The sequence below is a fragment of the Urocampus carinirostris genome, chromosome 3 (genome assembly GCF_059441175.1).
Source record: "Urocampus carinirostris isolate Australia breed hairy pipefish chromosome 3, RoL_Ucar_1.0, whole genome shotgun sequence".
Lineage (NCBI taxonomy): Eukaryota > Metazoa > Chordata > Actinopteri > Syngnathiformes > Syngnathidae > Urocampus > Urocampus carinirostris.
Window position 1 is genome coordinate 23,649,110 of NC_142351.1, and position 27,958 is coordinate 23,677,067.

General features: G+C 40.2%; 2 protein-coding genes across 4 annotated transcripts; one reads left to right on the plus strand and one right to left on the minus strand.

Annotated features, from left to right (window-relative positions):
* On the minus strand, positions 1 to 17,820 carry klhl12 (kelch-like family member 12). Of its 3 annotated transcripts, none has more exons than XM_088331174.1 (12): positions 17,524 to 17,820; positions 15,886 to 16,112; positions 14,373 to 14,526; positions 14,036 to 14,253; positions 7,799 to 7,948; positions 7,608 to 7,722; positions 7,425 to 7,531; positions 6,301 to 6,496; positions 4,866 to 5,024; positions 4,677 to 4,775; positions 4,422 to 4,608; positions 1 to 767 (listed from the first exon to the last, which is right to left on the minus strand). In XM_088331174.1, exons 2-12 carry the CDS (start codon positions 16,066 to 16,068, stop codon positions 641 to 643), a joined length of 1,695 nt encoding a protein of 564 aa, XP_088187300.1. In that variant the 5' UTR covers positions 16,069 to 16,112; positions 17,524 to 17,820; the 3' UTR covers positions 1 to 640. The 3 variants fall into 3 exon arrangements, with proteins under 3 accessions (XP_088187300.1, XP_088187299.1, XP_088187301.1); XM_088331173.1 differs by lacking the exon at positions 17,524 to 17,820 and adding an exon at positions 17,332 to 17,507; XM_088331175.1 differs by lacking the exons at positions 15,886 to 16,112; positions 17,524 to 17,820 and adding an exon at positions 15,071 to 15,864.
* ptpn1 (protein tyrosine phosphatase non-receptor type 1) lies at positions 17,749 to 27,958 on the plus strand. Its single transcript, XM_088331176.1, has 9 exons — positions 17,749 to 18,299; positions 20,390 to 20,480; positions 20,822 to 20,922; positions 21,228 to 21,326; positions 21,411 to 21,548; positions 21,626 to 21,835; positions 23,138 to 23,299; positions 23,391 to 23,551; positions 25,248 to 27,958. Exons 1-9 carry the CDS (start codon positions 18,243 to 18,245, stop codon positions 25,537 to 25,539), a joined length of 1,311 nt encoding a protein of 436 aa, XP_088187302.1. The 5' UTR covers positions 17,749 to 18,242; the 3' UTR covers positions 25,540 to 27,958.

Consider the following 27,958-nt stretch of genomic DNA (forward strand, 5'->3'; position numbering starts at 1 on the left):
TTTCATTTCTGTGTTTATTGTCTTACCCAGTAGCAGTAATCATTTAAGTGAACAAATTCAAAATGAGGAATACCATGACATGTACCTTAAATGAAGGATAAGAATGAAACAAACAATCCCAACTGTGTGGAATATTCCATTCTAAATGTTTTTGAAGTAATTTCACCAAGGAATCTTTGTCTAAAAGCAACTCTTACGAAGAGAATGATAAAGTAGGTTGCTCATAAGGTGGCAATTGCTAAACCACAAGCAAATGGCCCGTTAAACCGAAAGGCAACGTGAATGTTTACAATGCGACGCAAGCTAGAATCATAAGGCATTTCACCATCTCTTTCTGATGATGTGTACAAATACCTGTATATTGCACTTGGAGAAAAGAAATAACATCACAGACCAGTAACAAGTGCCACTAGAGAGAGAGCAATGCAAGTGGCGGTGGGACTTTCTTAAAATCGACCGCATCCTCGTTCTATCTCTGAAGTGATGGAAGGTTTTACGTCCGGCGGATGAAAGCACAGTTTTTGGAAATTCCCTTGTTTGGGCTGCCAGACAATTATAGTGGCAATATGTCCATGTGTAACTGCCTGCTTTTACTTCATGGCACTGTCCCACTTAGGTTCACAGAGTTCTCAAGTAAATGTCACTTTTCTCGTAGAACACAGACTCCTGCATCGCACCGCTGCGTCACCATAGACGTAACCACCTCCCAGGAATCGATCACTGGATCGTAACATTCAATACTGCTGAGAAGAGAGTTCCCATCATACCTGCCAATGACAAAGTGAGAGGAACTCAGTTTAAATTCACAAATGACACAATAACATAAATGGCATTTATTACCTGAAATTGATTTTCTCAATTCATAAAGACGCAGCAAACTAGATCCAAACTATTATCCTGAGTTAAAAGCACTTTCAAATGAGGCAGTTATCTCATTAAACACATCAAATGTTCTACTTGCTTAAAATTGTGATTGGTGAAACAAAAATTTGTTAGTCAATGATGGATGAAAGACTATTTTGAGTTTCTACCCAAGTATAAATCCAGCTATAAAAAAATATTTGAAGTTGTACTCAAGCAATTTTCAAGCAATATTAGGTTGCATAAACTTTAATATGCCAGTTTAAAATAAGATTTTATGTTTTTAAATCGGATTTAAGAAGCAGTATCGACCTGTTTTTTCATCCATCTCTGGGGCATCTATTTTAAGGATGCTTTTAAGTGAGTATGACAATCACTAATTATCAGTCTTCTGGAAATTACCAATTATATTTGTGTTTTAGGAGTTTTATTGAGTTGACTTTCACTTTAACTATTATAGGTCCTAAGTACAAAGATACCTAATTTTAAATGTGCATGCAAAATTAAAAGGGTCTTGCACTGATTAGCTAAAAAGCCAAAAACAAAGATTATGTTCATTTTTTTCCCTTAGAATCGTAGCGTTTCAACAAAAAACGTACTTGGCTAGTTGATGGTAAATACCTACCGTATTTTCCGCACTATAGGGCGCACCGGGTTATAGGGCGCACCCCCAAAAAATAGTTTTTGGTCCTAAATCTTCCATAGATAAGGCGCACCGGATTATAAGGCGCTACAATGGGAACGTCGACAAAACAGTCAGATGATTCAGTCCAACTGATTACCCCCTTAACATTCCCAAAGCTTGCAAAGAAGCAAATACGTGTCAAGAACTCGTGCGGATGCGGTGTCCGTACTATGTCACTTAAATGCGTAATTTCAAATATCATTCGGAAGGTTAAAGTCTTGGGATTCAAGAAATGCCAAACATTTCTTAGTTTTTATTTTCTTTTTCGCTCGCAACTTTACTGTGCATATGACAATAAACACTTGGAATTGAGTTGAATTCACTCAACTCATCACAGCAACATCAAGATCGTTCTAAAACAAGATACCGGGAAAATATAAAGCCGCATAGCTCACCTAAGTTCTCACGTTCAATAATGATACGCAATCATGGTCTTCTTACAACCGTGAGTGAAGTAAATCCAGGAGAGTAAAATATGTACAAATACAGACTAATGAAACATGTTTCTTTATGGCGTACTTTAGCCAGCTTGCTAAGCTTGCTACGCCATTGCTAAACTCGGCCAATTGCAGGGTTTGTTTTGGCCATCTAGCCAATCCGAGGCTCCGAATAACTTCAGCCAATAGCGATCGATTTAACGGATGATTGACACATCTTTTTCGGCCAATTGCAGGGTTTGTTTTGGCCCTCTAGCCAATCCGAGGCTCCGAATAACTTCAGCCAATAGTGATCGATTTAACTGATGATTGACACATCTTTTTCGGCCAATTGCAGGTTTTGGTTTCGGCCCTCTAGCCTATCCGAGGCTCCGAATAACTTTAGCCAATAGTGATCGATTCAAATGATGATTGACACATTGGTTAGCCAATGAAACGCTGGTAAATAAATCCCAGCATACACCGCGGACTACTTTGCGTTCGGGGGAAAATCTAGTCGGCGGCTGCAAGTTAGTTGCAAGACTGCGAATTAATTTTGTTCCATGAATAAGGCGCACTGTATTATAAGGCGCATGGTCAGCTTTTGAAAAAAATTAAGACTTTTAGTTGCGCTTTAAAGTGCGGAAAATACGGTAATTTACATTGGTGTAGACAAAATATTGTGATGGGTTCCTCACTATGCCGTCACTACATGCATTTTATACGAAGCTGAGCATCCCTTTAAATGGATGTCCGTCATGACAAATATTTAGAAAAACAGCATAATAAAACACAGTTTACAATGGTTTCATTTTGAATAAGTAATGAAGTTAAAAAGCAAAAATATCCCTTAATAAATGTCCACAGGTAAAGATACATAAAAACAAAAGTGATTCCCGTACGACTGCCAGGGGTGGTACTTCAAGCACAGACTGTTACCTTCGCACATGCGCAGTTCGAGAAATGCATACCAAATCAGTTATTCGTATCACTTGCCGAAAATGCTAAGCGGCGCCCAGGGGTCGGAAGCACATATGTACTCCAGGGACACCCTCTTCAGGGCAGCCCAGGAAGTGGCAATGGCCCTGGTATAACAGCAACGCACTCCTGGAGGCATAGGCCGCCAGCGGTCGGAAGAAAAGCAAATGGCCCCCACACCCCATTGTAACAGGCGTTGTGTCTAGACAAGGCAGAACCCCGAGACGTGCCACCACAACAAAAAAAATGTTGACTCGAAGAAGAAGTTGCGTCGATGTAACGCAACATACAAGTCACAAGAGCTCCGACCTCCTTCCACTCTGACCTGGAGGAGAAGCTGAACGCATGAGTCGGGGGGAAGGCCTGTTAGAATGGGAGCCGGAAAGCACCTTGGGGATGAAGGCGGCATCCGGCCACAACGAGACGCCAGTTCCGTCTGAGTGCTACGGCATGCAGGCAAATGGACAACGCGTGAAGCTCGCCAACGCGCTTAGTAGAAGCCAAGGCGAACAAGAGCACAGCATTGCAGGAAACCCACTGAAGGTCTGCCTCAGCAAGTGGCTCAAAGGGAGGCAGACGCAGGCCATTCTGCACCAGTTGGAGATACCAGGACGGAACAGGAGGAACAGTATGGGGATGCAGCTGCTGAGTGCCCCTGAGAAAGAAGGACACCAGGCCATGGCCCCCTACACAAACATCATCGAACGTAGAGTGTTGAGTCAAGATAGCGGCCGCGTATACCCTCAGTGTAGACTGAGCCTGGCGCTCATTGAGGAGGGACTACAAGAAGTCCAAAACAGCAGGCTCCGAGCAGGACACCAGGTCCAGATCACAGCCCCTACACCATGCTGTAAACAGCTTCCACCTGTTATCATACTGCAACTGAGTAGACAGCGCCCTGGCATTAGGATGGTGTGCCTTTATAGGTCAGTACAGCCACACATTTCCAAACTGGGCCCCTCAGAGGCCAAACACGAATGCGGAGATAGCATGGAGCAGCAACCAGCCAGGCTACCCCCGGAGCTGGCCAAACAAACAAAACAACCATGACAAGTGGCGAAAACCGAACGAAAGGCCACACTCGGCAACCTGAAGGGGCGCGAGGGTAAACCTGAAGGCGAGCCGCAAGCAGCATACCCCAAGCGGCCTTCTCTGCTAAAAATAGTCGCATGACCAAAAGCAATAGGGATGGTGAAAATGCCGATTTCTTCAAGCGGAAAATAGCAGTATGCCCCCGCAACGCAGGAAAATCAAAAGAGGCTTACATGCGAGTGTGACCAGAATTTGTAGAAATTCCTAACGATCGCAGGTTATACAAATGACTTGCACGAAGGTGAAGAGCCGCCCCTGGCGGTCCTTAGGGACGAAGTAGAACTGTACTTAAGTACTGTAACAAAATACTTTTAGTTTATTACATTTCACCACGGGTGAATACTACACAAGGTTTAGCTAAAGGGGTTGTCAAGAACCGGGAAATTTACCCTGCGATGGCATAGAGTCGTCCTCTGAGGACAGTTGCCCCTACGTAGCATCGAGGTGTGGTCATGCTGGCCACAGTGGTCCAAAAGTCAGTTCGGATGTTATAAACTTCAACAGAATCTAGGTGGGAAACTCCATCAAAGCCTCCAACCACGTAAATGTGGTCATTGAGTAATGCAACGCCTGCTCCTAGAATTAAAGGATTTCGACAGTGTTTAGTTAAACCAATTTAAAGTGATAGTTTCTTGAAAACTTACCTGAGCGCTTAGTGGCCATTGGGGTTACACTTGTCCAGTGGCCCGTGTGTGGGTCATACCGTTCCACTGAATTTAGTATATTAAGTCCATCATAACCTCCTTAAGGAAAAAGGAAGTGAAATATTAAATTACAACTTGAGAATGAGATGTGTGTATATCAATGTGTGACTGATTAAATATATATTATACCAAGACAGTATATCAGTCCACTTGCCACGACCAGACCAGCGCCTTCTCGAGCTGTCTGCATATCTCCTAGCATGCTCCATTGGTCGATGTTTGGGTCATATCGCTCCATGCTGGTGTGGCGGCGACTGCCGTCAAACCCTCCGGCAACATAAATCATGTCTGAGTCATAAGTAGGACAAAATTGAAAATTTTGAGATGAAACATAGATTATGCCTAAACCATAATGCATAGTACAGAGGTTGTGCTCAAAGACTTTTGGGAGAAAAACTAACATATTTGATCATGTATAACGCACATTTAGTTTTTTTTAAACTAAATAAGACCTAAAAGTTTGGGTGCACATTACACACAAAGTTTTACAGTGTTGTATTACCGTATTTGAACCTGGGTCGCGGCGGTGAGAGCTCCAAATACTAACCACTAGCCCACCCGTTATAAAGATGACATATGTAAAGGCATTAGATTTTAATTCACCATCACTATTTGTATTCACAGTACCAGAGACAAATGTTAGCAAATGGATAAAACAGATTGTCGTCCTGAAAAATATAAATAAATGCAAAAAATGGATGATGAGGGAAACAACTCTTTGGTATATCTGATGATAAATCTGACTTTTTAGGACATAAAGTTTTTTGGAACATTTAATGTTGTTTTTGTGTTCATATTTAACCATGTCAATATATTATCTTAATCATGGCTGCACATATTCAACATTTTTTCTGTCACTTACAATGTCAGGTTTGAGCTGAGAATTTGTAAACCATTTGTAAAAGTAAAACATTTTATATCAATTTCTAATAAAAGAAATGGGTTTGTGTTGCCCACGAGTGCGATTTAAGGACCAATAAATATGGTATTCTAATGACGTCAGTTATTTTCAAACTTTAGTGTATGTCCTCTTTTGAGTTGTAAACAAAAAGATTGAGATAAAAGTCCAAACTAAAAAAATTGTTGGCTTTTCTAATGACTCCAAAATACATTGATTTGAATGTTTTTTTTTTCTGGAATACATTAACTTAACATTTTTCTTTTCAAGTATATATATTTACCCCACTATAGTTAAATAATTGGAAGTAGTTTTCCAAAATGTGATTTCTTACGCCAAGCCACTTCAAGTTAAAGTTGTCTTCCATTAATTGCACCGGAAAACATGGCGTATTTAGAGAGAATATATCTAAAGCAATTGTTCCTACTGAGCAGAGATTATGGATACAAAAGGTCCCACTTCTAGCTAAGACAAACACCAAATATTCTTTTGGTTTGAATAGATTGTTCTGAAGGTGTAAAAGTATTATACAACTTGTTATATTGTCTATCTGTGTCATAAAACTCTTTTTCACAAAAGGTGCTGTTCATGATTTAAAAGAGCTGAATTTAGGCCCCAGCCCTATAAAAGCTCTGCTATCTTTTAGGAGCAGAAACAAAGCTTCACCTCCAAGTGTTGTGGCTCCAGCTAGGCCACGGCGCACATTCATGGTGGCGACAGTGTACCAAACGCCATCCTCATCGGCCGTGTAGTCCAGACACTCCACAGAGCTCAGCCTCGACCGTCCATCAAAACCTCCAATCACATAAACGCGATCGTGAAGAGACACTGTGGCAACGTAACGCCTTTTCCTCGCGATGTTCTGTGAAACATTCGCTCATTAGTGAAACTGTCAGCACATGAGACTGTGTCATTTAGACACAGAGCTCCAGTTACTTGGCAGTGTAGTGCAACCACATTCTTTAAGACTGTTGAATGAATTCAGTGCTCTTCAGTCCAATTTCAAATTAACGTATTTTCCAAACGAATAGGTGCACCAGCTTATAAATCAAACCCCCCAAAAATTGTGTATTGTGATATTTTTTCACACATAGGCTGCATGGAATCAAAACTACAGTAAAGTTTAGGGTTGAACATAAATTTAAAAAGTACTGTATTTTGTGCATAGAATGATCAGTCGATCATCACTGACTTTATATCACTGATAATGATTGCATAACATTGGACGCCACGGGAAATTAAACCTGGATCGTGGGGACGAGCGCGCGAAATCATAGTTAATAAACAACCAGGGATGCATTAGGATTCATCTCATTATCACACTATATTTTAGAGTGTCAGACATGAAACCGGTCGTTGGAACCACTGAAATACAGTATTGTATCGCAGACTTGCAAAGTTTTTACGAAGCACACAAAATTATGGACTGAATGAAAGGAAAGGCATTGTAAGAAGTAATTCAGTCGTTCTGAAATATATAAATAAATGAATGGCCTCACATACGCTAAACGTTTATCACTTACAGTGTCTAGTTGGAGCTGGGAAGAAGTGAAATTAAGCACTTACTGTTTTCTCATTTCACTAACATATCTGCCACGTGACTAAAATAGTGTGTGAATGAAATAAGTGTTGTTTGTATCCCTAGTGGTCTAGTGTATAGTATCTGGTGTTCTCCTGCTGCAAACCGGGTTTGATTCCTATTGGATCCAATGTTATGCGGTTGTAAAAAAGAAAAAGTAAACTTTATAGTCAGGAAAATATGGTAATATTTTCTTCAGGTCAGTACTCACTGGGAGGAAGGTCCACTCCTGAGTTTTTGGATCATATTTCTCCACTATGTCAATTGGTGACTGCTGGCTGCCAAAGCCGCCAATGACCAAAAGGACTTCTTTGGCACCTGAAAATGGAAGATGACCTAAAAGTGTGAAAGCAAAAAAAGGTTGCAATAATGTATGTTAAAAGAAATAACTTGCCTAATCTTGCTTGCGTGCGTGGGCCTTGCATCTCGCTCCTCAGCTCAGGCCTCAGGTGAAATTTCTTGGCTTCATCAACAAGATCTCGACAGGGCAGACTGCATCGAATCAGAGGCTAGAACAAGCCAAAATCTACGTGACCACGAGGCTCACTCCAATAAAGACATAATCGGATTATAAAAACGCCTCACCTCAGCATCAATGACGTCTGTGATGTAACGGGGAGTCAGTAACGGCATTCGGACAAACTCCAGCATGTCCGGCAAATACGTCTCTCTCTCTTTTCTGTTGTGTTTGACCCAGTTGAGCACAGCTTCGAAAACAGGCTCTTCTGAGTCCACCTGCAAACAAAGCAGATTCAGAATAATGATTCAACTTTAAAGAATTATAATTAGGACCGAATGACAAAATATTGCTAAACTCTTTTGCCTCCGTAGACCAACTTCTCGCTATTGTGGTTTTCCTTTTGCGTAGTACAATATTTTTTACAGCAAAGATACATGACAGGCTTAATTAGTTTGGGGACCTAGATGCGTGTTTAAAACTTTGTAGTTGAAACAATTATGTGATCTGGATCCCCCATTTCATGAGCATTTATTTTGTTATCTTCCTCACAATTAACCAATTACCAATTACAATTACCATCTAGGCTACCAGCTCGGTAGCCTAGATAGTAGGGCGCCCGCTCCGAGACTGGGAGGTCGCTGGTTCAAGCCTAAATCAAGCCTGATTTATGTGTTTTTGAATATTTATCACTCACAAAGGTTTCAGATCATTAAACCAATTTCAATATCACACAGAAACCCAAGGAAATACAAAATGCAGTTTTAAATTTGTTGAATCTATTTATTGAGGCACACTAATTATCTTGATAGTCTTTTCTCTCTTCAATGTCCTTATTAATTGTTTCACCTTTAAGTGCCATTTCTAATCTCGTTGCATACAATGTTTCACGACGTTGATATTAAAGAAAATAAAGACAATTCAATTTAGAATTTTTAAAAGACCTATCCGTGACCACGAGGCTCACTCAAATAAAGTGAAAAAGTAATGGCCCCCTGAACATAATCGTGAGTATGGCCACCTTTGGCAGCGATAACAGAAACCAAACGTTTACAATAATTAGTAATGAATCTTGCACAACGCTGTGGAAGAATTTTGGACCACGCTTCTTTGCAAAATTGATTTAAATCTGCCTGATTAGAGGGTTTTCTAGCAAAAACTGACTGTTAAGGTCAGTGTTTATGACTCAATTTAAAGGAAAACACTGACCAAAAATGGCATTCATTGGGGGGTTCTGAGATAAAAAACCCTTCTGTCACAAAAGGACACAAAGTGACGTCTCACAATTGCCAAATAGCATCTTCTATTGTCAAGACTTTTGTACAAACATTCTGTGGACAAAATTCCTTCACAGCGTTGTGAAAGACTCATTAGCAATTATCGCAAACGTTTGATTTCTGATATTGCTGCCAAAGGTGGCTCAACTCCCTATCGGTTTTAGGGGGTTATTACTTTTTCACATAGGGCCGGTTAGGTTTTAATTGTTTTGTGCTTTAATAAATGAAAATAACATTTCAAAATGGCATTTTGTATCTCCTTGAATTGTCTCTGTGTGATTTTAAAATTGGTTTGATGTAGTAAATATGCAAAAAAAAACGAGTTCAGGAAAGGGACAAAAACCTTTTCAGGGCACTGTAAATCTTGAGTAGTAATCATTACTGACACACCGACACCAATAATACATAAAATTACCTTTCTCCTACAAAAACGACTCAGTTTTAACCCCGCAACATTCCTGTATAATTCATCTAAAATCCCAATCCAAGACGTACCCTACAAATGGAAATACAGGATGGTGGTCTTCCTGCTGGGCATTTCTGCCTGACGCGCATTCTCCGGCGCCTTTGGAATGCTCGTGTGCCCTGAACACTGAGGCCTGACTGGGTCATCAGCTGGGGACCACCATTGATGTTTCGCTCATTTAACCCCAGGACATCTCCCGATGGCGGAGCGATAGCTGTGAAATCTCCCTGCCAACCCCACTGATGCCCTAGGTGTTGCGTGAAGCCCCCCAGTTCCTATCATTCCCCAGCGGCCACAGCCAGAAGCTGCCCTTTTCCGCCTCTTCTGACAGCTCTTTAGTTGCTCTCCAGTTGCAAGCTCCTGTGCATCCAAGGTCTCTGAGCAGGTGGGAGGTTGAGGAGCCCACAAAACCCCTGCACCCAACCTCCACTGGGCATACTGTAGTTTTCCAGCCAGCCTCCCTGCACTCGGCTGCCTGGTCTTCGTACTTTGCCTGTTTCCTCTAGTATGCTGCCTCTATTCCCTCCTCCCAAGGGACAGTGAGCTTAGCCAGGAGGACCGCCTTGCTGGCTACAGACCACAGCACAATGTCTGGCCGCAATGATGTTTCGGCGATCTCCCTGGGGAACTGCAACTGTCTTTTGAGGTCAACTTTCATTCTCCATTCGCTGGCTGGCGAGAGGAGCCTTCCAGAGTGTAACGGGTGAGGAGCATTGGTGTTTTTGTGAACGTTGTCGCCAGCCCTTGCAAACTGGATGAGGTGATTTGATGGAGGAGCTGGCTGACTGTTTGCATTCTGTCTGCAACCTTCGACTACCTCTGCCAGCTTCTTTAGAACGGCATCGTGCCGCCACCTGTAGCGGCTTTGGGAAAGTGCCATCTTGCAGCTTGAGAGGATATGCTGAAGGCTCGCATTGATGGTACTACAGAGGGGGCAGATCACATCAGTGCCAAACCACAGATGTAGATTTTGGGGGCAGGGTAGTGTGTTGTAGGTTGCCCGGATCAGAAAGCTGAGCCTGGTTTGAGGGATCTTCCACAGGTCGCGCCACGACAAAGGCCTGTCCATGACCCCTTCCCATGTTGTCCAGATGCCCTGTCTGCTCTGGGAAATCGCTTTGAGGGTATGGCGTTCCTGCTCAGTCCTTATCACTTCCGTCACCACCATCTCTTGCCTCTCCCGCCTGTAAGCCTTTGACCAGAAGAGGAGCACGTCGCTCCAACCAAGACCTGCTTGCCCTACTTGGACCCTGCTGACCACTTCACGATGTTTTAACCTGCCAATTGCCTGGTCGACCTCTTCTTCTGCCTTCCACCTTCTTCCTATTTGAACCATGGTGCCCGCTGATCTAACAAGATGATCGGAGGACTCTCTCAAATCCATAACCATCCGGGCCTTCTCCTTCTTGTATCCTAGGCTGATGGAATGCAGCGGCAGTTGGAGTATGTTCCGACCAAAGAGGCCCACATCTGAGAGGCATCTTGGCCGCCCCAGCCAACTCCTTATATAAGAGTTTGCCAGCCTATCCAGCTCGCTTGCCAGTGAGGAAAGAACCTCTTCAAAGGCCACATCACCTGATGGTATAGTATGTGCTGGTAACACCAAACTTTGTATTTGCCTGGGAGCTGGCTCTTCGATTAATCCTGGCTAGGCCATCCGCAAGCTGTTTCTTCACTGCTTCTGCCGCCTGCTTGTCTGAGAGGTCTGCTGTGTAGGAGCGCCCCAGGCTACGGATGGGTTGTTTTAATAGAAGCGAGATCTGCTCTCCTCCTGCAGTGAAGATGGTATGGTCGTCCCTGATACCTTTCCTTAGGGACAGGCTTCGGGACTTAGATGGCTTGATCTTCATTCTTGCACAGCCTACAAGCTCATCAATCCTCTTCAGCAGTCTTGATGTGCATGCTGCTGTCCGGAGAATGGTGGTGACATCATCCATGAAGCCTCGCAACGGTGGTAGCCTTTGGCCAGATGGCAGTTTCACTCCGCCAACCATCTTCCTAGCTCCGATGAGGATGATTTCGAAGGCCGCGATGAACAGTATCGAACATCCCATTGCTATCCCCACTTCAAGCTGCTGCCATCCTGTAGTAAAGTCCTGGTGAGCACAGCACATCTGCAAGTCTGCAAAGTACTTGGCCACAATGCCTTGAATGAAGTCTGGTGTGTGGAAGAAGTCTAAGGCGAAGCTGATCCGCTGGTGCGGGACGGACCCGTACGCATTGGCAAGATCCAGCCACACAACATGGAGGTCGCACTTCTCTCTCCTTGCCTTTTGTATTTGCTCCCAAATTATGGCAGAGTGCTCCACACACCCTGAAAATCCTGGGACACCAACCTTCTGGCAGCTGATGTCTATATAGCTGTTACTTGTGAGGTAGCTGTTCAACCTCTTGGCCATAATGGAAAAAACGATCTTTCCTTCCACGTTCAAAAGTGCAATGCTCCTGAATTGTCCGATTGTGTTAGAGTTCTGTTCCTTTGGGATGAAGATCGTAGCCGCTCTCTGCGACTCTGAAGGGATGATGTTCTTCTTCCATGCCACCTGCAGGAGTTTCCACAGGATTTTCAGGACGCCCGGGCAGTACATGTACAGCTTGTATGATATGCCATTCGGGCCGGCGGCTGAGGCTGCTCTTGATTTCCGAACCACCTCCCTAACCTTGCTCAGTTTGGGGGGAGCAGTGTTGAAGGGGATGACTGGGGGAGATGGCTGGGGAACATACCCCGGGGATCCAGCGGGATGGCTTTTGCTGGGTCGCTGAATTGTTCCCTTATATGCTCCTCAAGCTCTTCCTTTGAGATCTCCAGCTTTCCACTCCTTTTGTGTGCCAGCAGTTGTTTTGCATGCTTAAAGGGGTTTTTGAAAAAGTTGATTAAGTAAATTAAACTAAACTAAGTAAATTTAATGCTGTTCTTGAACCATTTGGAGAATATGGATGGCCTCTTTTTTAAGGTAAGACTTTGAAGTTTTCCTATTAACATTGAGTAATTTGAGTGGGAACACACAGAAATAGGTTTTTATACTCGCTTGATTTTTATTTTTTGCAATTGAATGCCTGCAGATGAGTGTGGTATGTGAATCCTAGCTGGAGAACAGGTGAGATAATAGCTTGAAACCTTACCTAGTAAATTGTCAAATTTGATCACAATCTGAAAAACTAAACATTGCATTTTACATATTTTTCCAAGGGTAGGTTTAGGCATTTCCAAAAGTGGCCAGTTGGAGATAACTAGTTTACAACACTAAAACCTTTGCAAATGTGTATTTCATCTTTGCCAAATATTTTAGACATTTTGAAAGAGTGTTAGATGTTTGACTTCTTATTCCAGAAGTCAATCAAAGATTGTGCACACTTGCGTGTATAATGGTGCGTGAAAATGAATCACGAATTGTGTTGCGGACGTTTATTTTCGGCCCTGATTTGAAAACACACCAAGAAAATGGTATAAAATTGTGTTGGGACTTTTATTGGCTAACAAATGTGTCAATCATCATTCGATTTTGTTACTACAGGCTGAAGGTATTTGGAACTATAGGAGGCTGTCCCGTTTTATCAAACAGGCCTGTAAAGGCTAAAGCGGGCTGTGGACCGTGAAAAAAAAAAGCCTGCTATAGGCCGAGAGTAGTGTCAATCAAAGGGTCAGAGGCTGACTACCATATTGTGTGTTTTTGAGTAAATATTTTACACAGTTGGATTCTCTGGATTGTCCTGGATGTAAAGAAACTGTTTTTGCAGTCATTAAACTAATTTTATGACGGCCAGGGGATGTAACTGGTGAGTTACGCCAGCTTTATAGTATCTTGTTTCAGACTGATTGGATTGTTTCTGTGATGAGTATATTTTGAAGTGGTCATCATATCTTGAATCCCAAGATTTTAAACTTTTTAATGAAAGGTGGCAAGACATGTCAGTGACTGATGACATCGTACAGAATCGTATTTGTTCATCAACAGTCTAGCAACCCGTTAAAGGGTTAAAGAAATATTAAAAAGAAACTATAACTTTTTAGTTTCCTTAAAATTGTCTTTGGATTGATTGTTTAATGGCCACTAGAAGAAAGCCAATACTGGGATCATTGCGATTAACGGTCATCAATAAGAGGCTGGGATTACCACATATTCTGGTACTTGTTTGAATTAAGAACTCATTGCTTCTATTCAAAGTGTTTTTATTTTTCAAAAGAAGGAAACATGTGTATTTCATGATATTACTGAATTATTGTAATAACTGAGCAGATGTTACTTAACCATGTTTAAGCAACGATGCGATTTTTCAATCAATGGTAAACATTATTTTTGTAAAGTATTTTCTTGGTATCGCGTTCTTTGTAAATTGCTATATTTCAATTGTTAATTTATGTATAGAGTATAAACACTTTTGGGCTTCTTAGAAAACTCTCTCTTCAACCTTTCGGTTTCTGAGCTGTAGTTTTATACTTGGCATCATTAAAACATTTGATTGTCCAAGGCTTTAGAAAACCCTTGCTTAATCAAAAAGACATGCTCCTGTTCCTCCTACACGAGTGATACAGGATTTTTTTTAAGGCAACTGTTGTTACAAAGTATAGGGCATCATAGCATAGCACACTGTTTGGCAATAACGTTCTCTGGTTAACTTACTTGGATTTCATCACATTTTATAAGCTTTTCCACTTCAGTCTGGCTCAGCAGCATGAACTCTTCATGCTGAACCACTTCAGAGAAATGCTTCTGGGAAAAGAGCTCAGCTGCTTGCATTAAGTCCAGGCAATTGTGCGTTTCTGCAAAGTCACGGATACCCAGACAATTTGATGGGTCAAGTTGACTCTCCAAAAAATCACAGCACGCTCTTTTAACCCCTGAGGAGAATAAAATGTAAAGATAAAACAGAATTGGAGACCCGGCCATCTTCAATAAGTCACTCTGAAACGTACATGCCAACAATCTTGAAGTGATTCACTCAGACAGAAAAACTAACCTTTAAGTTGCAGCAAGCATGCTGCAGGAAGAAGTTCTTGCACGTTCTCTACTGTAACCAGCACTGTCTCCGTATAGACAAAATCCAGCAAAATCTCCATAGTTGATGCAGTCAGACCTTGGATATCCACAAAAGATTTTCCCTTTTCTGCAAGCTAACACACATTTGGGGATTTAATCAGAATATTGCATTTTGATAGCTTACATTTTTTTAAATTTATAATTGATAGGATACATGCATAATCACATTCAAGACTAGTAGGGTTTACCCCAGAGCTTTAGCAGGTTGGCAGACCACCAGTCTTTCGATGCCCTACCGAAAATGTCAAAAACAATAATGCCAGACCACCACACAAAGTCTTTCCTCCCATTAACAAGCTTATTCAGTGGACTATATTGTATGACAAATAGGATTTGGTGTAGTTCACTCGTCTCTTGTTCCCATTCTGTTCTGTAACTAAACACTAGGTTGAACAATTTTTCCGGGGAAAACCAAATTAAATAAATCAAAACCAAAATGTAACAGACGGGATTAATGTATCGTTTGACCAAGTGTCTTATACTCTGTTGTCTTCCAAGTAATTATTCGCTCATTAAGAGCTCTTTATACGCTTAAAATGCGTACTTCTAGTGTTGCCAAACAAGCCACAATCACAACAGTGACAGGCAGGGCCAAACAAACAAACAAAAATCACTCACCAAGTTTAGTAAGCTGCCATTCTGACCAGATTACCTCCAGCTTTTTCACTGGTGCTGTTGAGACACTGAACCGTTTGCTGCAGAAAATCAGTGGACTTCAGGATTGCAAGCTGCAATTCCTGGGCCGGGAAGGGCATTTTACCGCTAACCGATCCCCTTTTTTATGAATCGGGTTTGCAACCTAACCTTTATAAAGCCTTGTCCCCTCTGACTATCGAACCCTGCGCTTCAGCCAAGCCAGCACAATTTTTGCATTGTTGGCGCAAAAACTAAATGAACAAAATAGGGTTTATGGTCCAGTTGAACGTCACCTCAATCTCAGATAGCTTATCAATAAGTCATGCTAAGACAATAGTGTTTTTTACTCTTTTATCTTACAACTTTAATCCATTTTTTTCAAGCTTTCTTTTTGTCACTTATTGTTCTTAGTCCCAAGGATTGTGTTTTCAAAATTTCCCTTTGTTAATTTAACATTAAGCGTGCTCATGTTTCCAACTTCATTCAGTACTTGTGTGTGAAATAAAATAACTTTTACTTTTCAAATGGTACAGAAAATTTACATACGTTTTTATGCAGCCAACATCAGATTAATGACTGATTACGAGGTTTTTCCATTTGCTCTTCTGATAAAAACCGATGTGGCTCTCTGATAGGCAGTGCAATCTTGATATACATTTTAAACTGTTAATCTCTTTATGTTAATTAATCAATCTATTATTTATTTAAGTAATTTATTTACTCTCAAATATGCCATACTCATTTTAAGGAAAATAGAAATAAAAAATAGGACATGGTAGGAATCTCTAAGAAGTTACCTCGCTGGTGAACATTGCACAGAAATAGTCACTGCAGGCTGCTAAAACTATTCTATGAGCTGGAAAATCAGCATTTTCCACCCTTAGTGTTATATCACAGAGTGTGCTGCTCTTGCGAAGAGAGTTCATTGCGTTCAGAATGGATTTGGCATGGGAATTGGTCATGATGTCCTTCGGCGCCATGCCGCCTTGAGGGTCACTCGGTGCTCTCAAGCTGTTCAAGGAATCTAAATGACAGACAACACAAAATTGATGTGAGTTTGAGGAAAATCACAAACATTGACCAATAAACACACACACATACATATATACACAGATATATATATATATATCCACATACAGTTTACACAGCATCTGCCCTGTAGACGTAATTCACAACCAGAGATCACCAGGAAACTAAAAGATTTTATGAAATATGTGTGATATCATTGTGTTTTCTTCCATTAGGTTGCAGATGGTATTTAATCATTGTATTCACTTTCTTTTTGACGTATGCATATGGTGGTGTGTTGTAACCTTATTTCAAATGTAATCTATGTGCCACAGTTCTATAAAGTTTGGGTAGAAAATATCCTAGAGAATAGAACATATGTTTACTTTTCATCATAGTCTTGGACTGCCACTAGACTGGATGAATTTGTGATTTTAGTTTCGATATTTTAGTATTAGAAATGTCTTCCCTGTCATTGACAACAATGTAGTGATCATTGTTTACAACAAGATTATACATGGCATTCAGGGATAAACACACCATAAAGTCTTAAAATACAAAAATAAGATAAAAAAGAATGTCGGGATGAACCTGCAAAAATATTGTCGACGTAGTGCTTGGAGACCTGCCTAAGTTGTACGTGCATCAAAACAAAAGTGCAATAAGAAATAGTGCAATAACAGCAACAAAATTCCAAACATGTTAATTTATAGGATTTGATTTGGCCAAGCTATATATTTTTCAGACGTGTAGGCTTGTTTAAGATGGCGAAGAAACTGTCTTTAAGCCTGTGAGTCCTAATTTTGGTAGACTTGAAGCAACTACCAGAGGGCAACAGGTCTAAAAGGTGGTAGCCAGGGTGAGAGCACTGTAGTCCTTTTTGAAGAAAATCTGATCAAATGGGAGTCATCTTACTTTCTCTAATAACTGTTATTCTAAAAATTAAGGAATGTTTTATACATAATATAGGAATCCCATTTAGTTTTGATTGGTTGCATATGCGATTTAACACATCTAAAACAGGCTGGCATAAACTACAAGCAATGCACTCGTGTGAATAAATCATGCACCTTTGGTCAACATGTGATTTGGGTTAATTGAGGAAAATAGACGGACAAAAATCTATATTATTTTTGAATTTCAATTCCATTTTAATTTATCTGGTATTGTTGTTCACACCTCTCAACGTTGATTAACTTGGAAAATGTGTAATTTAGCATTGCACCATGACTTACCGTTCAAAGATTTTAATACTTTTTCCACCAGTGGGAGGCAATAACTAAAGGTGCACATCAGCTAGCAGCAGACAACAGCTGATGGCTGATGTAGACGCTATTCATCCGTTTAAGAAATACAGACGACCGCCAGAAGAAGACAATACATAAAGCGACACATACGGGGGAGCTGATCATAAGTGTACATAGTACCTGTCGCTCTGTTACAGCTGCAGAAAAGCGTCAAGCTAAGTTGATTTGCTAGCTATCTTTAGCACAAAGTCTCCTGTTTCAGTTGATTCTGTGAGACAGCCTGGAAAAAAAACATTTAAACTGCAGTCAGTCCGTGGTGGAGTTTTGTCGAATGCACATTAAAAAATTGAACATTTTAAAAGGAAGCTAACGACTGTAGCTACTCGGTCCAGTAATTGCAGTCAGAATCCACTGGCTGAACGTAAACACTCTACGTCGCGCGTGCGCGCTCACGCTGCGGCTAGCACGAGCACCAATATGCCTTCCGTGCGCGCTCCCGCTTGTCTATCTACACAGCTGCCGTGAAAATGGTGAAGTGACTCACTGTTGCCTTCTTCTAATTAAAGTTATTTATCTCGGTGTTTAAAACCCCGTCTTTACCAAAGAAAGACTGCGGAGGAGTTACGTGTTTGCCTGGTTGTGTTTCGCCGACAACGACAGTAGCTAGCTCGAAGCTACTCCGCGTAGGAGGCGCGTGCCTGCGGCTTGTTTCCGCTAACAGCAGTAGAGCATTTTTTAATCAAAGTCACTTATGTTTCTCTACTGAAAACAAATATACAGGAAGAGGATAATTCTTTGCCAATATCTGTAAATTTTTGGAGCCTAAGGAGGATCTACTTGGAAGCAAGGCGAGGTTGTTCACGGCGGGGGAAGAACGAGCAAGCCGCTGGATCGTCAACATGGAAGCTGAGTTTCGGGAAATCGATGATAACAGGATATGGAGCGCCATTTACCAGGTAGAGTTTATTTAAAAGAGATTTCAGGGGGTTTGGGAGTTAGTCATTATATACACCTTTAAGGATATTTTTGTGGTTTAGGGGGGTGTATACATTTATCTCACTGCTGATTTAGTCTTATCTGCGTTCGAAAAGTCACTGTGCACAGCGAGCAGAACTAACTTTGCACCTCCTTCAATGTAGTTTGTATTGGAATGTAGCTGCGGATATAATCAACTCATTTTCTATCCATTTTATTTTGTTCGGACGTGTACTAATTAAAACCCACCACATTTCCCTATTTAGTACAGAAAATCTAGTTATCGGTTATTTTCTCGATCAGTCGGATGTACTAGTCTAAAACAGTTTTACTTCATTCCATGTGCTCTGAAACAAATTTAACTGCTATTGCAATCTATTTGGTCAAAACCGTGTCAGGTAATAGGCAAATACTTTGATCTGCAAAAATAAATGTCAACCGATCTTTGCTTTCCAAAGTAAAAGCAAATGGCTTGGAGTCATGCTGAAGCCTCTACCACACATTGTTTAACATGCGGCCCGTGCGTTGGCTGATTTAATCCAGCCGCATTACATTTCCGAGTACATAAAAAGGAGTGATTCTTAGGGTAATTTCCGTCAAAATGTATGATTTTGAAAATAAATTCTAGACATCTGTTCCCTCTGGCCGCTAGAGGGCAGTAAAGTATATACTCTCAGTTTTAGTAGGCCCAGCCTAGTAATTTTATCTGATGTAGTCTAATCTTATTGCCTATGCACTGCTAAACTTTTATTTTGCATTTATTTTTATTCATTTCAAACCTGTATGACAATTAAAGTAAAAATATATATTTTCTTTGTGGCTCTTATTTGAGTTTGTATAGTGTGGTGAGTTGTTTCCGGTGTAAAACTTCATTCACTCAACTGTTAGAAAACACCAGTTACTGCATTCAATGCCAAACATGAAGATAATCTTTTTCCCATTGTTTGTGAATAAATGTGTTCCCCTTTCCATCCATGATTATAATATGTAGGGTAGGCTACCAAAGCAGGCTGAATGTTAAGGCATCATACTGAAAACTAAAGCTAAAACCTTTTTGGTTGACACTCTTTTACAGATCCGGCCCGTCTGTGAAATACAAGTGGGGAACTGGCCACAGAGCCCAACTGAACTACCTCCAAAATAACATATTTTAACAATACCCTAATATCAGTCAACGTTTTGTAAAGAATAAAAAGCTAATTTTGAAGATTGACTATTAAGGATTATTGAAAAATAGCATACTGACATTAGCAAAATGATGAATTTTTACTCATGAAATACAATAATAAAATTGTTGAATGTTAATTTATTGTGAGAAGCTGGAATTCTGAAGACTTAGCACATTTCTAATTTAACAGGTATCTAAATGACTAATCGATTGATTAATTGCATTTAATCGATTAATTGTTGTATCTCTATAGCACACAATATCTTCTCTGTTCCTTTATCTTCTTGGCTTTTTACCTCACTGTGAATGTGTGAAACTGGAGTGTCATGCCCAATTTCGTTGTCACAATATGCTAACCCATTTTGTAACAATGACAATAAAGGTATATTCTAATCTAATACCTCACAATTATGACTAAAATGTCTTAAAACACTTTTAAAAATACTATTGTCTAAAAACCCAATGGTCTAAGTTATCATCATGACATTGCATGTCCCAAATTGCTTTTACATTTTTATTGATATTATTTTTTAGGTCTAATTAAATAAATTGTCCATATTTAAATAACTGGAAATTTGTTCGTGTGTTTTGCTGTTTCCTCTCAAGAACCAGTTTTTAAATTTTCTCATTTCCTGAGGTTGATTATGGTTTAGCATGATCAAAGTAAGACATTTGTAAATGTGTGCTTCTTTGCAAGGACGACGATCATGTAGATATTTCTGTCCTTTTTTGACTGTTTATGGACAGAGTAATCACCATAAAGATTAAATCTTTTCTTTTAAACTCTTAGGAGACACTTAGTTATGTGACTCACTGATCACCAATGATTCTATTTAAACACCCCCGTGATCAACACATCAGGCTTTCAAAGTTGTATCAAAAATGTTGTTGGTTGTGTTCCAGGAGATCCGTCAGCAGTCATGTGAACTGCCCTGCAAGGTGGCCAAATTACCTGAGAATAAAAGTCGGAACCGCTATCGGGATGTAAGCCCCTGTAAGTTGGCTCTCAGTTTTGCACGTATGAATTGAAGTCCCTCTCGTGTTTCTTAACTTTTTACTGAGTCGATCCACATCGTCGCAACTAATCTTAATAGATGTTATGGGGGGGTTGATCTTAGAAGGTCCCTGTTACCCTTTTTAAGGATAAATGGTATGAACATGAATGAACTCAGAAGGTATTCTCGTGTCTCTAGTTTTTGATCATTTTCTTTTTTAGGTAAACAACGGTTGTTTTGCCCTTCGAATACAAAATATGTTGTGTTAAAAAGGTGCATTCAATTCATCGTGATTTCAGTTCCCAACACCTATTGAATCCTATTTTTTTATTTTCTCCAGTTGACCACAGTAGAATATGTCTGCAACAGAGTGCCAATAACTACATTAATGCCAGTCTAATAACAGTGGAAGAGGCGGAGAGAAACTACATTCTTACTCAGGTAAACATCTTTTTGGAATTACACACAGGGGTATGACTTAAAAAAGTTTGGGAAAGAAAAGTCACATCAGTGAAAATGTTTAAATTTAAGCTTAAAACACACTTCTATAGCATATGAATAACCTATATTTTATGTTGATAATATCTGTGTATTATTTGCCCTCATGTAGGTTTTAGATCAGGGGATGGTGTCATAATAGTCTGTGGTTTGCAATAATCTGTGGTCTGTCCAGCCCTTTGAGACTATTGTGATTAAGGGCTATACAAATAAACATGACTTGACTTCATGCTGTTAACGTGTTTTAGGGACCCCTGCCGAACACTTGTGGTCACTTCTGGGAGATGGTTTGGGAGCAGCAGAGCTGTGGTGTAGTGATGCTAAACAGAGTAATTGAGAAAGGATCTGTAAGCAATTTCAGTGTTCTTTTGTGCACATTTGTAAACTGCAGATTACTGCCCAAATGTTCTCTAACCAATACTTGATTGTAGGTTAAATGCGCACAATATTGGCCTCACAAAGAAGAGAGGGATGCAGTCTTTGAGGATTGCAACTTCAAGCTGACTTTTGTTTCCGAAGATATCAAATCCTACTACACAGTCCGTCATCTAGAGCTTGAAAATCTATCAGTAAGTTGCGCGCCACCTAATGTTTTTTTTTCTTCTTTTTGTTGCCTCAATGGGTTTTTGTGACTTCTTCCCCACAGACACTAGAGACACGTGAAATTTTACATTTTCACTATACCACCTGGCCTGATTTTGGGGTACCAGAGTCTCCAGCTTCCTTCCTTAATTTCTTGTTCAAAGTGCGGGAATCAGGTTGTATGAATTCGGACCGGGGTCCAGTGGTGGTGCACTGCAGCGCTGGCATCGGACGCTCTGGAACCTTCTGCCTTGTGGACACATGCTTATTACTGGTTTGTACTGAGCTTATATATGTGCAGACATTAATATTTTAATAAAACAATTTAAAATGTTTGTCAATCTGAAACAAAAATGGTGGTGCCTTGAAAAGCCACCATACCTGTCAACCTCCACGGCTCCATTCCTGTACAAACTGACACATTTTCCCATACAAAATAATCGTACACATTTTTTTCCGGAATTATGCATGATGGGAAATCCCCAGGCGGCAGACGCAAGCGGACAGTAGCATCAAACCGCTCGCTTCGTTTGCAACCGGAAAAAAACCCCGATTCCGAGATAGAGGCTCCCGCAGCAAACCCGTTAGACTTGATTGATTTGCCGTTTCGTGATAGTCAGTGTTTACTGGATGGTACCCATAATTGACAAATTTGCGTTTTTCCGTACAGATTTTCTTGTACGTCGTACACGTCTTAAAATGCATAATAAACGTACTTTGTACGGCAAAAACGTACAGGTTGACAGGCCACTGATTAGTTAAAGTGCACACAAGAACTTCATAACACATGGGAAAAAAGCAAAATATAGGTGGCTCAAAGGGAGCTGTGATTTTGGGAGTTAGAGTAGTTAAGAAGAAAAACAACACTGCTTGTCCTTTGTGAAGTCACCATTTGCTAGACAGAATAAAAAATGTTAGTAACGACAATTAGAATTGATCATCTCCTATGATTCCATCCTGAATGTATGAAAACAAATGGGAGATGGCCCATGTAGCCTGACCAAATAACAGGGACAGTAGGAGTGGGCGATATGGCCAAAATGTCATTTCACAAATAATTTACTTTGTAGAACTACTATCTTAAATGCACCATAGTAGCCTGCGGACTTGTTCTGAAAATAGCCCATCATTTATGTGTCACAGTGATTTTCTCGTGTTTGTGTCTGTTAATAGCATTGTTACAACTAAGTAATACCATAAGTTGTAGAAATGCATTACAAACTGGTAGCCCTTACCACTAATCAGTAACAAAAAAGTAGCTCTCGGGCTCAAAAAGGTTGGAGACCCCTGTTCTAGATTTCATCACTATATTTTAAACAGGTTTGTTATTAACTAATTTACACATTTCTGACAATTTTTCCTTCTTTTTTTTTTTTTAAAGAAAATGATTAAAGAAAAAGGCTAACATTTTAACAGAACTCTTCTCTCCTAACAGGTTAAAGTTTTACATCTACATAAAACTTAAAGATTGGTCCCAAGGCAAAATTTGTATCGTTCTTTAATTTATGTTTTGTTCTTTAACTGAATTACAAATGAATACATTTTTTTCTCTATTTAAAAAAAAAATTTTTTTTAGATGTCCATCCGCAAAGACCCATCCTCTGTGCGCATCCGTGATGTACTGCTAGAGATGAGACGCCATCGTATGGGCTTGATTCAGACTGCAGATCAACTCCGTTTCTCCTACCTTGCTGTTATTGAAGGTGCTAAATACCTTAAGGGGGATTTGTCATTGCAGGCAAGGGCTTTTACTTTACTTATGCAGCATCCTTTAAACATCTTGATTCAATAAATGTTATAAATATTTACCAGATTTTTGTGTGTGCTAGGAGTCATGGAGGGAGTTCTCAAATGAGGAAGATGATCCTCCTGAATTCACCCCTCCTCCGCCTTTGCCCCCTCCAAGAGACCCTCACAATGGCAAAGTTGAGCCATTGTTTTTACCCAAGATTGAAGAGATTGTCCGTCCGGTTCAAATCCATACTCTGGGGTAATCACTCGATTTGATTTCCAGTGTTTTATAATATGCACGTTTTTTTTCCTACAAGCACCGGGTGGACAAATTAAACCCTTTTCAGCAATCCAAATTAATTATCTGGCCAGTCGTTTGTTTGGAAATGACAGAAGGAAATTGCTTTAAAACTGAATTGTTTTGGTAAACAGGAAGTGGGTAAGATCATGGGTTGTAGCGTGACTCATAAGGAATATTTTCGGGTGTTTTTTTTCGAGGACTTTAATGTACAGGGTCACTGAGTAGCACAGAAATGGAATACTAAAATCAATGGAGGGCTCAAACTTGTTTTTCAGTGCCACTGAGGGCCCCCATAGAACTACTGAATTCCTAAGCATAGGAATTAAAAACATATTCTCTTTAAATTATATTGTTGAATTAATTTTAAATTAAAACAATGAACATGAAATTATCTTATTTTAGGGAATGTGTAAATGTTGAAAATCCTATTATTAACATTTTGTTTTGAAAGAAATACATGATTTTTTGTCCCACATGTCTGTCATAAGTCCCAACCCTTATGGGCTGGCCCACTCACATTGAAGATAGTAGAGTATACTACACAAACATTTTCACCCACGTCATCAAAAGGCAAATTTGTCTAAATTGTCTAAATTTTGCTGTCTGATTCATGCTCCATAAATGCAGTATTAGTCTGAATGTTTTGTTTGGACGAGGGAAGGCAAAGACATATATTGTATAGCAGGGGTTCCAACGTGGTGCCCACGGGCACCAGGTAGCCCCCTATTAACCTCTGAGAGTAGCCCACAGACTGGCTCTGAAAGTAGCTTACCTGTGCTGAGTCAATGATTTTGCGGTTAAGTGAACCGTGAATAACAAGTTATATTTGAAATGCACATCAAACTGGCAGCCCTTTGCGGTAATTGGTAACAAAAATTAGTTCTCAGCTTCAAAAAGGTTGGAGGCCCTTGTTGTAAAGACTATTTTTCACATCACTTCTCTTTGAAGGTGCTAGATCAGGGGTTTTCAGTGTTGTACCTGCGCGCACCAGGTCACCCCCTAAGAACACCTTAGTCCCCAAACCGGTTCTGAAAATAACTTGCCTGTGATGGGCCATTAGGATTTTTTTGAGGGGGAAATTAGATTTCTAACTGGTAACAAAAAAGTCGCTCTCGGCTTCAAAAAGGATTTCAAGAAGGCGTTTGACAGAGAACGTCAAGCTGCTTAATGGGCCACCATTAGCAAGTACACTTCTAGATAAGAACATTCTAATTTTCTAAACCAATGAAAACAGGGAAATGTCATACTCGATGAAAATCTAAGTATAAGTATTATAGGAATATATTTATTAATGTAAGTAATTTAATGCACAACATAGGATGAACATAGATTACTTTTATATAGAGAAAAAATGTCATGTAAAAATAATTAGCAAAAGAACATTTTGTTAATCAATAGCAATAACCTATCAATAAACCCACTAATTATAATATTGGCCACATATAAGCACTGTATGACACAAATCACATCTTATATGGCTGCATGTCAAATATACATTTTGCCTGCCAAGTTTTTACTGTCCTTATGGAGACTGGCCACAAAACAAATGCTCAAGACCTAGTATGTGGTTACCTCAAATAAGGCCAGTGTTTGCCAGATATGGTCGACCATGATAGAAATGTGAAGTATTTAATACTTTGCCATTTTCTTGCAGGGCCTCTCAAGATTCGTACCTGCGGAAAAGAACCACGGTCTCCCCACAGCCTCCGGTCAATGGAGCTAGTGATCTTGATAATCACATGGACTTCCCATGTTCAACCTCCATACCTGAAACCAAAGCCCAGCTGCAGCACAACTTGGAACAACATGAAGTGGCCAAGGACCTTCAGCAGTTAGTGGAAACTCCTGCAGAGCCAGAGACTTGGTCCCCCCTCCTTGCCAACGTGTGTCTATGCACAGCGCTAGCCCTCAGCGTTTATGTCTGCTACCGGGCCTTTTACCACTGATGTTGGCCCCTCTTATTCTTTTTACCCTGCTAGCCAGCCAGGCCAAATATTTCAGTCCCAGAAGCTCAGGGCCTTTTCAAGGTATCACGTTCTCCATTCATTGGTGGACGTAAACACGCAAAGTTGCGCCATTCTGACAAAGCGCTTTAGTAATCCTAGGATAAGAGTTTGAGGCTATATTTATGGGACCATGCACGTACTGTATTTCCTACGGCAGCTGTGAAATGCCAACGGAGCAATATTTGATCTGCAAAATTCAGTGCAACGAATGTACGTTGTAATTTTTGGAATGGACTCCACTTTATTGGTAATTGCACCTCAAATATTACTACAAGTTATCATATTGATTGAGCAGAAACTATGTTCATGCTCCACTGCTGCAGTGAGATGCTTCCGACCTCGCACCACATGTTGAATATGCCAGTTTCGCAGTATATTAGGTCCCTGTAAATATAGCCACATATATTGTTGGGTATTTGGAGGAAGATGACAAAAGACGGCAGTAAAATATTGATGAAAGAATAACTGATCCTATCTAAAGGTTAACGCTTTAGGCTGGATGAAGGATCTCAGCTGTTGATGTTTGCAAACATCTGTCATGTAGGAAAGAAACACCACACTAAGGGAAATAAGCCTACACGAATAAAGTTAAGACTTAACATTTTTCCCCTTAACGTGGCAAAAATATTCTTTCTTAATTGTGATCAATGTGACTCATGCAGCACGAAGTTCAACTATGCCTCATCTAGCAGCTCATTCGTTAAATTGTTTCATCATATGTTCTACATTATTATTTTTTTTAAATCTCAAAGCGATCAGACTCGAGTGTGAAACCAATCAGAGAGGTCCGAGTTCCAGCCATAAGATAGAGTGCAGAAATGTGGGAGGGAAGCACCAGTGTGCCCCTTAGATAAGCGCTCAATTCTAAAGGTGACTTATCTGTTTGTTCCCTGTCGATGGCCCGTGATAGGTTTTTGCGGACACGTGGCCTCATGCAGCATGTGTGTCATTAGCTATGTAGATTTCGGCACCTTCAACTGATTCTTGACAAATTTAGGGAAGACTCAAAGACCCTGTTAAGTGAATTCAGAGATATATTTGTTTTTAGTAGGTTGTTAAAAAATCTACAAGAACTCAACTACAGCACTTGTGTGTTTTTTTTTCCTTTATCTTTCCCATGCTAGTAGGAGTGTGGCCCCAGAAAATTCTGAAACGTTTTGGCTTGGACATGTCTTGTCCCTTTCTCAACCAATTAATAAGAATTCATGCGCCTTTGTTTGCATCAGTGGCCACATGACAGTTCCCTGTTGTCTGCAGTGAATGTGTGCACATTTTGTTGTTACTCGCTGGATGTTTTTCTAATTAATAATCAGACAGAGAGACAGACACAGTAGATGTCATGGCAGCTTTATAGCTATTGTCCCTGTGGTTTGAAAGAGGCCTCGATGATTAGTTCATCCACCAGCCGCTTAAATGTGGAGTCAATTGTAGGCATTGGAAAGATGCTAGATGAAGTGGTATCCATGTTCCTGCTCATGGAACTAGGATTAGATTGACAGTTAAACGTGGGAGGGTTTTGAAAGCAGACGCACGTGCTTGGATGTTTAAGCTGCATTTGATGTATGTAGGTTTTTTAATCATTAAAAACTTGTCAGGGTTGTGAACTACTCTTTGTTTGTTCATATTTCCAAGAAGTTTAATTTCATTTGACAGGGACTTTTAAACAAAACCAATGCGAACCTGGCTGCCCTGTGGTTTTTTGTATTCCTTCCGCATATTCTAGTTGTCATGGGTGGGCAAAAAGTGACTGGCGCTCGTCACTTGTTCAAAGTTAATCCAGCATGTACTTCAGTTACTCGTGACGATCAAATCAGGATGATGTCTAAAAAAATGATGGGATGAATGAGGGTCATTAATGTTACATTTTGACTCATATGTAACATATAGATGGAGTGAAGCAAACGGAGCCTAACTATTTGCCAGCAATACAAACTCGTCCTGTTCTGACGCTTTTTTGTTTCAAGCAGGGAACCAAGCATTAAAAAAAAAGAGCCAACACCAGCACAGGAGGTAAAACAACACTGTACTAATATTTGGATGGAAATCTAAGCTGGAAATGTTTTGAATCATTATGTTAAGTTTTGGCATGCTGCATTCATGATTCAACAGGTGTGTTCTAAATTGGCATTACAGTACTTACGCTGCTAACATTCAGCAAAAACGAGTAGGCTGTATACAATTGTATTTAGAATGTATAATTGTCCAATTGTTCGACACGCTCTTACTAATAAGCTTCGTTATGGTAAGGGGTTGAACCTCAGCACCTCAATTCTCCTGTTTTATATCCTGACCTCAAAAAAATGTATTTTTTTTAAATGTACATTTGTCAGCTTTTTCAAATAAATATAATGCAAAATCA

Coding starts and splice junctions, on each gene's coding strand:
- ptpn1 (XM_088331176.1), top strand. CDS start 18,243: ATGGAAGCTGAGTTTCGGGAAATCGATGATAACAGGATATGGAGCGCC. Junction 20,481..20,821: donor CTATCGGGATGTAAGCCCCT/GTAAGTTGGCTC, acceptor TATTTTCTCCAG/TTGACCACAGTAGAATATGT. Junction 21,549..21,625: donor TAGAGCTTGAAAATCTATCA/GTAAGTTGCGCG, acceptor TCTTCCCCACAG/ACACTAGAGACACGTGAAAT.
- klhl12 (XM_088331173.1), bottom strand. CDS start 17,389: ATGTGCACCTTTAGTTATTGCCTCCCACTGGTGGAAAAAGTATTAAAA. Junction 7,723..7,798: donor CAGACGTCATTGATGCTGAG/GTGAGGCGTTTT, acceptor GGCTTGTTCTAG/CCTCTGATTCGATGCAGTCT. Junction 6,497..7,424: donor AGGAGTGGACCTTCCTCCCA/GTGAGTACTGAC, acceptor AATGTTTCACAG/AACATCGCGAGGAAAAGGCG.